This window comes from Macaca nemestrina, chromosome 18, assembly GCF_043159975.1.
Source record: "Macaca nemestrina isolate mMacNem1 chromosome 18, mMacNem.hap1, whole genome shotgun sequence".
NCBI lineage: Eukaryota > Metazoa > Chordata > Mammalia > Primates > Cercopithecidae > Macaca > Macaca nemestrina.
In genome coordinates, this window is record NC_092142.1 from 5,077,584 (window position 1) to 5,089,714 (window position 12,131).

The 12,131-nt window shown below is 54.9% G+C and overlaps 1 protein-coding gene across 7 annotated transcripts in view; it reads left to right on the forward strand.

Annotated features, from left to right (window-relative positions):
- The window catches only part of LOC105467925 (mahogunin ring finger 1), a 65,128-nt gene that overhangs the window by 29,422 nt on the left and 23,575 nt on the right, over positions 1–12,131 (forward strand). For 4 of the 7 annotated variants that reach the window (XM_071084063.1, XM_071084065.1, XM_071084068.1 and 1 more), the window contains exons 6-8: positions 7,619–7,685; positions 8,006–8,055; positions 11,602–11,649. In XM_071084063.1, the coding sequence (XP_070940164.1) occupies positions 7,619–7,685; positions 8,006–8,055; positions 11,602–11,649 (165 nt within the window). Of the gene's footprint in view, positions 1–7,618; positions 7,686–8,002; positions 8,056–11,601; positions 11,650–12,131 lie in introns of all 7 variants that reach the window. The other 3 variants (XM_071084062.1, XM_071084064.1, XM_071084066.1) reach the window with 1 other exon arrangement.

The window sequence follows — 12,131 nt, forward strand, 5'->3', positions numbered from 1 at the left end:
TCGTGATCCGCCCGTCTCGGCCTCCCAAAGTGCTGGGATTACAGGCTTGAGCCACCGCGCCCGGCCGAAACTTTTTAACCTTACTTTTGTTTAAAATCTTGATGCAGACGTCTCTTTTTTTTTTTTTTGAGACGGAGTCTCACTCTGTTGCCCAGGCTGGAGTGCAGTGGTGCGGTCTTGGCTCACTGCAACCTCTGCCTCCTGGGTTCAAGGGATTCTCCTGACTCAGGTTCCTGAGTAGCTGGGATTACAGGCACATGCCACCATGGCCAGCTGATTTTTTGTATTTTTAGTAGAGATGTGGTTTCACTGTGTTAGCTCAGATGGTCTTGATCTCCTGACCTCGTGATCCACCTGCCTTGGCCTTCAAAGTGCTAGGATTACAGGCGTCAGCCACTGTGACCAGCCAAAGCTGCAGACTTCTTTTAACGAGGCTTTTTGTAGGTTGCGGCTTAAGTGGCTGCTTTGCTAGTTTTCCCTCCTAGGCCCCTCTCCAGCTTTCAGTCAAAGCTGTATCCTCCTTCCTTCTCCCTTTGCCTTGTTTTCCAGCGTCCATGTGGTCTGCAGCTTGCGAAGACCCTGGTCCAGGGGGTTCCTGTGTAACAGTACAGACCTCGTGTGGCCAGGCACGGTGGCTCACGCCTGTCATCCCAGCAGTTTGGGAGGCTGAGGCAGGCGGATCACGAGGTCAGGAGATTGAGACCATCCTGGCTAACACAGTGAAATCCCGTCTCTACTGAAAATACAAAAAATTAGTCAGGCGAGGTGGTGGGCGCCTGTAGTCCCAGCTACTCGAGAGGCTGAGGCAGGAGAATGGCGTGAACCCGGGAGGCGGAGCTTGCAGCGAGCCGAGATCGAGCCAGTGCACTCCAGCCTGGGCGACAGAGCGAGACTCTGTCTCAAAAAAAAAAAAACAAAACAAAAACAAGAAACAGGACAGACCTTGTGGGTCCGAGGCCAGGCGGAGACATTGACCACATGCCCTCCCAGGAGGCCTGATGAGCTTACTTATGCTGGGGCCAGTCCTGTGGCTCCTCTCTTCCTGACCTGCAGCCGCTCTCTGTGAAAAGCCTCCTTGTCCTTGCATTAAAAATAAAACAGGCCGGGTACGGTGGCTCAAGCCTGTAATCCCAGCACTTTGGGAGGCCGAGGCGGGCGGATCACAAGGTCAGGAGATCGAGACCACAGTGAAACCCCGTCTCTACTAAAAATACAAAAAATTAGCCAGGCGCGGTGGCGGGCGCCTGTAGTCCTAGCTACTCAGGAGGCTGAGGCAGGAGAATGGCGTGAACCCAGGAGGCGGAGCTTGCAGTGAGCCGAGATCGCTCCACTGCACTCCAGCCTGGGCAACAGCATGAGACTCCGTCTCAAAAAAAAAAATAAAAAATAAAACAAGCCGGCCGGGCGCGGTGGCTCAAGCCTGTAATCCCAGCACTTTGGGAGGCCGAGACGGGCGGATCACGAGGTCAGGAGATCGAGACCATCCTGGCGAACACGGTGAAACCCCGTCTCTACTAAAAATACAAAAAACTAGCCGGGCGAGGCGGCGGGCGCCTGTAGTCCCAGCTACTCGGGAGGCTGAGGCAGGAGAATGGCGTAAACCCGGGGGGCGGAGCTTGCAGTGAGCTGAGATCCGGCCACTGCACTCCAGCCCGGGCGACAGAGCCAGACTCTGTCTAAAAAAAATAAATAATAAAAAATAAAACAAGCCAGGTGTGGTGGCTTTTGCCTGTAGTTCCAGGACTTTGGGGGGCTGAAGTGGAAGGATCATTTAAGGTTAAGACCAGCCTGAGTAAAACCTTGTCTCCGTGAAAAATACAAAAATCAGCTTGGTGTGATGGTATTCGCCTGTAGTGTCAGCTCCTGAGGAGGCTGAGGTGGGAAGATCGCTTGAGCTTGGGAGATCGAGCTTGCAGTGAGCCATGATCATGCCACTGCACTTCAGCCTGGGTGACAGAGCGAGACCCTGTCTCAAAAGTAAAAGCACCTGGGAGTGGGGGACCACCAGGTTGTCTAAGGAGGGGGGAATCGGCCCAGGCTGGAAACCGAACAGATGAAAACTCTCATGCTGAGGAGTAGTGGGATTGTCCCTTTGAATAGCCATTGTACTCCAGCCTGAGCAACATAGCGAGACTCCATTTCTTGGGAAGGTAAAAATAATAATAAAAAAAAGGTAAAAGTAAAATAAATGTCTCCCCAGACTCCCTTGGGTGGGCGGAGTCTCTGTCCTCTCCCAACATCACCGGTGTGGACCCTGCACGCAGCTCTCACGTGTGGCTGTGGGTGCTGTGTGGCGTGTGTGCTGAACTCTGGGGAGTGGGAGTTTGGGGGTGTCTCTGTTCCCTGTTTTTTCATGTTCCCTGGGGTCCCTCCCCCAGCCCCTCTGGGGAGCCCCAGTCTCCATGCCCTGTGAGCCATGGGTTTGCAGGTGAGGTGGGAGGGGGAGGGGAGGGGTCACTGTGGCCAGCTTCCTGAGGGTTCAGGGCCCAGAGAGGGTTGGAACCACGATGCCCCCAGTTGTCCTTACCTCTGTCCCGGACTTGGCACTGGACCCACCAGGGGCCCTTTGGTGAGGGTTTGCTGAGGAAGCTGAATGAGCGCCCGTGTGCTTGTAGCCCTGGCTTGTCCGTGGATGGCCATGCTGAGAGTCGGCGCACGTCAGGGACAGCTGCTGCTGTGCGGCCTTCGAGGTGCTATCTTTGTCAGGACTTTTGTGGATGGAAGTGACAGAAAAACTCTTGGGTTTGTTTAAGAAAAGAAAACTAGAGACTTACTGGTGTAGATTCAGAGAAGACTAGGTGGCCTGAGGTTTCTTCCAGGGAATGTGTCATCAGGGCGGGGATCTCTGTGGCTTAACCTCCCACCTCCCTCAGCTGGCCCTGTTCTCAGCGAGTGCCCTGCAGGCCAGCGCGTGGCCATCCGGCTGGGTCCAGAGGTGCTTGGAGGCCGTGCGCCTTCTCTTTGTGGCCGCACTTGGGGCGGGGGCCTCCCGTCCTGCAGCCAGGCCACAGAGACCTGGAGTAGGAGGGAGACGCTTTCCCAGAGAGAACCTGAGGGGCTCAGATGCTGGGCCAGACGTGGCTTAGCGTCGTTAAGAGCACAGCTGCAAGGACAGGCCACAGGGGTGCCCAGGGTGGCTGCACTGGCCTTGCCCAGGAGCAGAGAGGACATGTGTGGAGGGGCTGGGGGCCCACTTTGGTTCTGCTGCTTTCTCTCTCTAGAGCGTTAGGCCAGTTCTGCAGCTCTGTGAGCCTGGGTTTGCCCTTCTGCAGACTGGGGCTGGAAGCAGTTCCTCACAGGGTGGCCATGAGGGCTCTGTGGTCAGCATGCAAAGGGCTTTACCCGGGGTGCCCACTGTAAACCCCAGTCTGCCAGCCGGCTAGTGGGAGAGAAGGCTACAGCTACCATCATGCACGCCTCCCCCAGACCATTGGTTTTTATTGCACACCAGTAAAGCACTGTCAGCACTGAGTTTCTGCAGTGTGATGAGAAAAAATCACAGCTCACTCAGGCTCCTCCATCAGTGCTGAGGTGCTGGCTGCGCGGATGCATTCCAGGCCTGGGTGGAAGTGCGGGGTGGGCAGGGGCGTGGGGGTGGGTGCGCTCCACAAAGCTCTGCCTCCCCCGTCCAGCTCCATCACCTAAAGGAGCGGCTGCCGGTGCGTGAACTCCTCCTTTCTGGGCTTCATGACAGCCCTTGTGGCAGCAGCGTGGGAGCGTTGCTAGGCAACCCTGGGACGATGGCTCCTGTGCAGACTCAGCGGAGTGGGCAGGAAACAGGCTCACAAGGGGCCTACAGTCCCAGCATCAGCCCCTGACAGGCTCCTCACGCCAGGGAAGGGAGTGTCCCTCCCTCTGGCAAGCCCAGGTGTCTGTGGTATCCCTCGGTTGGCTGGGAGCTGGAGGCCTGGCTGGGTCCTGGTGGGTGTGAACGTGTGCCCCACCTCCCTGCAGCCTCCCCCCACTTTTTTGAGACAGGGGCTCACTCTGTCTCCCAGGCTGGAGTGCAGTGGCACAATCACAGCTCGCTGCAGCCTCGAACTCCTTGGTTAAGAGATCCTCTCACCTCAACTCAACTTTCCTAGTAGCTGGGATTACAGGTGCCACCACTGCTGGCTGTTTGTTTGTTTGTTTGTTTGGTAGAGACAGAGTTTGACTATGTTGCCTAGGCTGATCTCAAACTCCGGGGCTCCAGCAATCCTCCTACCTCGGTCTCCCAGAGTGTTGGGATTACAGGCCTGAGCCACCATGTCAGGCCCAACAGCCTGCAGCTTTCTGATGTGTGTGGACATTTGCACAAAGCTCTGGCCCAGGATTGGCCTCCTTGGCCACCTTTCGCACCCTTTTCTCCTTTTGCACCCTCCAGCCCCTCCCAGAGGAGACTGGGTCGGCTCCCGTTGCCTGGACACACGGACTTCTGGGTGCTGGTATTGACTGCTCTGCCAGCCACAGCACTTGGAGCCTTGCGTTAGGCGTGACTTCCGTTCCATTTTGCCAAATGGGGAAACTGAGGCTCGGGTGGGGGCCTGTTTGTAGTGAATGGGTAAGGAGCTAGACTCATCGCCAGCAGCCCTGACTCTGGCCCCGGGCCAGTGCCCTGCCAACTCCTGGCTTCACCCTTCCTCGCTAACAGAGACCACGGCACTTCTCAGCCTTCACAGCGCAGCCCCCAGCGTCAGTGTCTCTGTCCACCTCTGTCCACATGTGCATTGGTATCCATACCACGGGACTTGTGGCTGGAGCCTGTGACCCTCCCTCGTGAGATGCAGGGCCTAGGCCCGTGTGGACTTGGTCTCCAGGCTTGTGGTTTGTTCAGCTGATGGCTGCCTGCCCAGGTCTTCTTGTATCGATGGGTTACATGTGCCATTCATTCTGATCGGAATGGAACTCTTAGCTCCAGATGGCAGGAAGCTGCGGTAGCTGTGTGCCAGGTGCCTGTGGGTATGGAGTCCCTGCTGGGTGGGGACATCCTTGGGAGCGCCTGGGTACTGCCAGCCTTTGCCCTGTGCCCATGTCCATGTAGCCTTCCTGGTTGGCAGTTGGGCACACTAATGTTTCTCCCCGTCGCCTTCTCCTGACTACTCTCTGTGGTCCGCGTAACTCTTCTCCTCGTCTGTATTTTTGGTAGGAAATTCACTGTGTTGACAAATCTTAGGAAGAAACATTTTTCTCTGTTCCTTAAATAATAGTAATATTTGGCCAGGGGCAGTGGCTCATGCCTGTAATCCCAGCATTTTGGGAGGCTGAGTCAGGCGGATCTCTTGCGGTCAGGAGTTTGAGACCAGCTTGGCCAACAGGGTGAAACCCTGTCTGTACAAAAAATACAAAAATTTAGCTGGGCATGGTGGCAGGCGTCTATAATCCCAGCTACTCGGGAGGCTGAGGCAGGAGAATTGCTTGAACCCAAGAGTTGGAGGTTGCAGTGAGCCAACATCCAGCGGCTGCACTCTAGCATGGGTAACAGAGCAAGACTCTGTCTCAAAAAAAAAAAAAAAAAAAAACATGATAGTAATATTCACAACAACCGTAGCAACCACCACAGGCAGTGTCTGTGCTGGGTCTGTTGAGAGGACTACATTTGTGCTTTATCCTTGAAACCCATGCGGTAGCACAGTAATGACCCCATTTTACAAGGAAGGCAGCCGAGGCTCAGGAGGACCTGAGATGAAAGCCACCGTGGGCCGCTGGGGTGGGGATGTGTGCCCCTGCCCTGCTTCTGCTGCCCACTTCACGGAGGGAGAGGAGACATCCTGTGTGTCTGTTGGTTCTGAGTGTTGCCATTTGGGGTGAGTGCTTGGCTGCGGGCTCAGGGTTCCCGTGTGCTGGGCCAGGAGTGTTCCCACCTGGACGTCTGTGGGGGTGGTTGCTGCAGACATGGAGGGGCTCGTCCCTTCCTCGTGGGTCTTGGTCACTGAGGCCTGTGGTCGGGCTCGGGAGGCAGGATGCTCTCCCCCGACCCAGCTGCCCTTGCCTGAACTGGGCCTGCCAGGCCCTTCCTTTTGATGTCTCATCCATTTTTTGTTTTTGTTTTTGAGGTGGAGTCTCACTCTGTCCCCCAGGCTGGAGTGCAATGGGGCGATCTCGGCTCACCACAACCTCTGCCTCCCGGGTTCAAGCGATTCTCCTGCCTCAGCCTCCTGAGTAGCTGGGATTACAGGCGTGCATCACCACGCCTGGCTAATTTTTGTATTTTTAGTAGAGATGGGGTTTCACCATATTGGCCAGGCTGGTCTCAAACCCCTGACCTGAGGTCATCCGCTGTCTGGGCTTCCAAAAGTGCTGTGATTACAGGCATGAGCCATGGCACCCGGCCTTGTTCTGTTTTGTTTTGCTTTTTTTAAACACCTTTATTGTGTTATAATTACCATCTCTTGCAGTTCACTCGTGTTAAGCAAATGATTCGCTGGCTTTTAGAATGCTCACAGTGGCGCAGCCAGTGTCCATTCTTTCAGTAAATCTTTATTGAGAAATAAATGATTCTTTTTCCTCCCAGAATAAACAGGTGCATGTGTCCATTGCTGTTCTGTGCCAGACACCGAGGATGTCATGGTGACTGGAGAGACAGGGTCCCTGCCCTCCACGGAGGGAGTCAGGGAGCCCGATGGTGGCCAGTGGCTTTCCTGGTTACCAGGGTCTGAATGATAGAAGCCCAGGGGCCAAGTGCTTCCTGAGGCCCAGAGAAAGACTTGGCCTGCAGAGGGCAGGGCGAGACCCGCAGAGCAGTACCCGGGAGTAGGGCTCCAAGAGGATGGTACTGTGCTGGGCCGACTGCTGCGGCCCTGGGGGCTGTGGGGAAGAGGGTGGCCTTCAGCCTGTGCACGGCAGGGTTGGGATGAAAGCAGAAGGAAGCTTCTCCTTGGACTCAAGCCAGCCTCGTGGTCTCCCTCGCTTGCCTTTTGTGTTTTCTGGGGCCAAGCCAGGTGCCTTCAAAAGTCACAGGGAGTTGCCCAGTGACCAGCACTTCCCCTCCAAGGCACGCACCCAGGAGAACCGAAAACGCGGTTCAGGCAGACACTTGCGCAGCACTGCTCACCGTAGCCAGGACGCAGGCCCAGTCCGGTGTCCGTCACGGAGGAATGCGTGCACAGCGTGTGGATGTCCACACAGTGCCTGTTATTTGGCCAGAAAAAGGAAAGCAGCACCGATGCGTGCTGCTCCATGGGTGAACTTTGGAAACATACCTAGACAGAAGGTCACCTGTTGTGCAATTCCATGTAAATGACAGGTCCGAAAATGGCAAATCCCTTGAGACAGGAAGCACGTGGTGGCTTCTGAGGGCTGGGGGAGGGGACAGAGAGTGTGTGGGTGCTGATGGCTATGCGTGGGGTTTCTGTTTGGGGTGATGAAAAGTTCTGGAAATGGATGGTGGCAGTTGCATGACATTTTAAATGTACTTAACGCTGTTGAAACGTGGTTAAAATGGCAGAGTTTATGTTTTATCTGTTTTAACACACACATTAAAAAGGTGCCAAGCCTGGCATCCGCCTTTCCTGCCATCTCGAGGCATGTCCTCTGAGCTCTGCTGCTGCCTGCTTTCTCCAGCTCATCTGTTGACCGACTCCAGGCTTCCAGGCTTGGCTGTGTGGGTCCTGACCGTTCTTGCCAACTCTCTCCTCAGCTGAACTTTGACCTGGACCGAGGCGTGTTTCCAGTGGTCATCCAGGCTGTGGTAGACGAAGGAGATGGTGAGTGCATCCTCTTCCATCCTCCTGGGCGTGCAGGCCATGCAAGGAGGAAGCGCGTCCTGAGGGAGGAGTGCTTGCAGCAGTGATGAAGCAGGCCAGGCACAGGGCCTTGGGCTCGCCACAAGGCGGGGTGTGTGGGCAGCTTGGAGTCTGGGGCAGGTGAGGAAGTGGAAAGTGCAGGAGGGCGGGTCCCAGAACAGACTCTGGACTCTGCGCAGGCTGAGCCCTTGGTGCCGCAGGCCTGCCAGGCTCGGGGAGGTGAGATGCCTGGGTGGGGCAGGCCCAGATTCTTGACTGCTCTGCCCCTTTCTCCCCAGCAGTGGTGGAAGTGACCGGCCATGCCCACGTGCTCTTGGCCGCCTTTGAAAAGGTAAGTGCCATCTGGCCATCACCTTCCCGAGGACCTGGGAGCTGGGCAGGGGGTGGTCTTTTGAGATAAGGCTGAGCAGGGGTTGGGGCTTCGTGGGGTGGCTGAGTGTCAAGGGCCCGGGGTAGGTGGGGGTGTGCCTGTGGCTTCCTGCTTTCCAGAATTCTGGTCCCGAGGCTGAGCGCCGCTGTCAGGAGGCTTTGCATTTGCTTTTTTTTTTTTTTTTTTTTCCTGAGACACGGTCTCACTCTGTCACCCAGGCTGGAGTTCAATGACCTCGGCTCACTGCAACCTCTGCCTCCCCGGTTCAAGCAATGCGCCTACCTCAACCTCCCGAGTACCTGGGAGTACTATGTACCACCACGCCTGGCTAATTTTTGTGTGTTTAGTAGAAACAGGGTTTCACCATGTTGGCCAGTTTGGTCTCAAACTCCTGACCTCAAGTGATCCACCTGCCACGGCCTCCCAAAGTGTTGGGATTACAGGCGTGAGCCACTGGGCCTGGCCTTTTTTTTTTTTTTTTTTGGAGACGGAGTCTCGCCGTGTCATCCAGGCTGGAGTGGTGCGGTGGTGCAATATGTGCTCACTGCAACCTCTGCTTCTCAGGTTCAAGCGATTCTCCTGCCTCAGCCTCTAAGTACCTGCGATTACAGGCCCATGCTACTATGCCTGGCTAATTTTTTTTTTTTTTTGAGACAGAGTCTTGCTCTGTTGCCCAGGCTGGAGTGCAGTGGCGCAACCTCGGCTCACTGCAAACTCTGCCTCCGGGGTTCACACCATTCTCCTGCCTCAGCCTCCCAAGCAGCTGGGACTACAGGCACCTGCCACCACACCCAGCTAATTTTTTGTATTTTTAGTAGAGACAGGGTTTCATTGTGCTAACTGTGCTAGTCAGGATGGTCTTGATCTCCTGACCTCGTGATCCACCTGCCTCGGCCTCCCAAAGTGCTGGGATTACATACATGAGCCACTGCACCTGGCCACACCTGGCTAATTTTTGTGTCTTTAGTAGAGACGGGGCTTTGCCATGTTGACCAGGCTGGTCTTGAACTCCTGACCTCAGGTCATCTGCCTGCCTCGGCTTCCTGAAGTGCTGGGATTACAGGTGTGAGCCACTGCGCCTGGCCTTTTTTTAATTTTATTTTATTTTTATTTTATTTTTTTTGAGGTGACGGAGTTTCGCTCTTGTTACCCAGGCTTGGAGTGCAATGGCATGATCTCGGCTCACTGCAACCTCCACCTCTTGGTTCAAGAGATTCTCCTGCCTCAGCCTCACGAGTAGCTGAAATTACAGGTGTCCACCACCATGCCTGGCTAATTTTTTGTGTTTTTAGTAGAGATGGGGTTTCACCATGTTGACCAGGCCGTTCTCGAACTCCTGACCTCAGGTGATCCACCCACCTCGCCCCCCAACAGAGTGCTTGGATTACAGGCATGAGCCGCCGCATCTGGCCATCTTTTTTTTAAACAGTTTCTCGCTCTGTTGCCTGGGCTGGAGGGCTGTGGTATGATCTCAGCTCACTGCAGCCTTGACCTCCTGAGCTTAAGAGATTGTGCCGCTTCAGCCTCCTGAGTCGTTGGGACTACAGGAGTACACCACCGTGTCTGGCTAATTTAAAAAAAATTGTTTTTATAGAGAGGAGGTCTTGCTGTGTTGCCCAGGCTGGTCTCAAACTCCTGGACTCACGTGATCCTCCCACCTCGGCCTCCCAAAGTGCTGGAATTATAAGTGTGAGCCACCATACCTGGCCAAGACGCTTTTCAAAGGGTACTTGGAGTATGTCAAGGGAGAATGTTCTAGACTGAGGCCAGCCCTCTAGAATTCTGTAGAGCCTGCTGACACGGGCTGGGGCTCCCACAAGGTGGGCTCCCTGCGGTAGACTTACTTCACCCTGGGGTGTGCAGAGATCAGCAGTGTTGTTACCTCCTTGGGCTGTAGCCTTTTCCCACCAGGCTCAGTGTCCTTGGGTGTCACCTGGCACATGTCACAGAGCCCCAGTCCTGCTGCTCCTTCCCCCACCTGGCTGCCACATCCTGACCGTGCAGACTGGTCAGGCCCCACTCCTTGCAGGAGGCTTTTCCTGACACCACTCAAAACAAACATCTGTTGTCCCCGCTTGATGTTCACGAGGGCAGCCCTCTCCTCTTGGATGTCGTGGCATCCTCAGAGCTGAGTTTGACACCTGGCACAGAGCAGACACTCAGGGAACGCTGGCAGGATGGACGAGGGGCTGCTGCCCAGCTGGCATTGGTTTCTCCTGAGAACTTGGCGGAGGTGATGGGACGCATCCTTGTTTGTTAGTGCCTCGATGGCCCCCCCCCAGTGTACACTGACGTTCATCAGCACCCTGCCATTGCAGGTCTGCGTGGCACCATTCTGCGGCCCCGGAGTCAGGAGGGGAAAAGGATCCCGTGAGACAAGGCCCAGCCTGCCTGCTTCGGGCTTCACGCTGTCTCTGGGTCCTGCCTAGCCCAGGCTCTCCACCCACCTCCAGCCCCATGTGTAGCCACAGCCCCTGAGAACTCTAAGTGCAGAGTCCAGCTCCTCCCTGTGATCTGGGTCTTTCTAGAGCACCCCAAGGTCGGGGGTTCTGTAAGCTGGGTAGAGGACCCTTGTCTGTGTGTCCTGTGACGAGGCTGGGTCTGTTCTCTCCTGAGTCCAGGACCACAGACTGTGGTGACGCAAGTGCCCCGGGCAGAGGGCAGCCTTCTGCCTTTTTAGCAGTGGGCTCCCCAGCTTCTCTCCCCAGCCCGGCCTTGTCAGAAGCCATGGTGACTGTTGACACATCTGCCCCCTCTGGCAGAGGCAGATGGGCCATATCTGGCAAACCGGTCCATTTTGTGCTTCGAGTACAGAACCCAGTGGGAAACTGCTTTATTTTTGGAGTCCAGCATTCTGGAAATTTCTGTCAGAACCCGCCAGCCTCACCGGAAAATTCTGAGTGCTGGTCATGGTTGACTGAGAAGGGATAGGGAGTGCTGTTGCGAGGTCGCCGTAATTAACCTTGTCAAACTGTGAGCGGTGGTGTGTTTCCCTGGATACCACCGGGCACGCTTGTTCTATTTCGTTCCCGCGTTTTTAGAGCTCTGCAGTTCCCTGCGTGTGCACCCCTGTGGGTGCTCCCGCTCTGTCTTTCTAACTCAGCCGGGCCCTGGGAGAGCAGGAACCTGTTTTGTTTGTCTTGATTTTCGTTGCCAGGCGCTGCTTCTCGGTGTGCAGGAGGCCCTTGTCCATCAACTTGGCTGACGGGCCTTCAGCTTGAGTGTGCTTGAGACCAACCGAGGAGAGTTGGGTTCTGTGGGTCGGCGCAGGGTCCCAGGACTGTATGTTCAGGAGGCTTCAGATAGTTTCACAGCCAGGCCTGAGGACCGTGTTTTGAGAAATCTTGGCTCTTTAGTTTTCAGGTGGCCCCATCCTTTTTTTTTTTTTCCTTTTTCCAGCTACGGACATGGATTGGCTGGGGCAGGGTGGCCGACCCTGGAGGCCACACAGGGTGCTCAGAGGCGCCAGCTTGACCACCTTAACCTCTGTGTCTTTCTCCCCTGCAGCACATGGACGGCAGCTTCTCTGTGAAGCCTTTAAAGCAGAAGCAAATCGTAAGTCCTCAGAGGAAATACACACACACAATCCCATACATACTCATACATAGACACACACACACAATCCCATACATACTCATACATAGACACACACACACAATCCCATACATACTCATACATAGACACACACACACAATCCCATACATACTCATACATAGACACACACACACAATCCCATACATACTCATACATAGACACACACAATCCCATACATACTCATACATAGACACACACACACAATCCCATACATACTCATACATAGACACACACAATCCCATACATACTCATACATAGACACACACGCACAATCCCATACATACTCATACATAGACACACACGCACAATCCCATACATACTCATACATAGACACACACACAATCCCATACATACTCATACACAGACACACACACACAATCCCATACATACTCATACACAGACACACACACACAATCCCATACATACTCATACATAGACACACA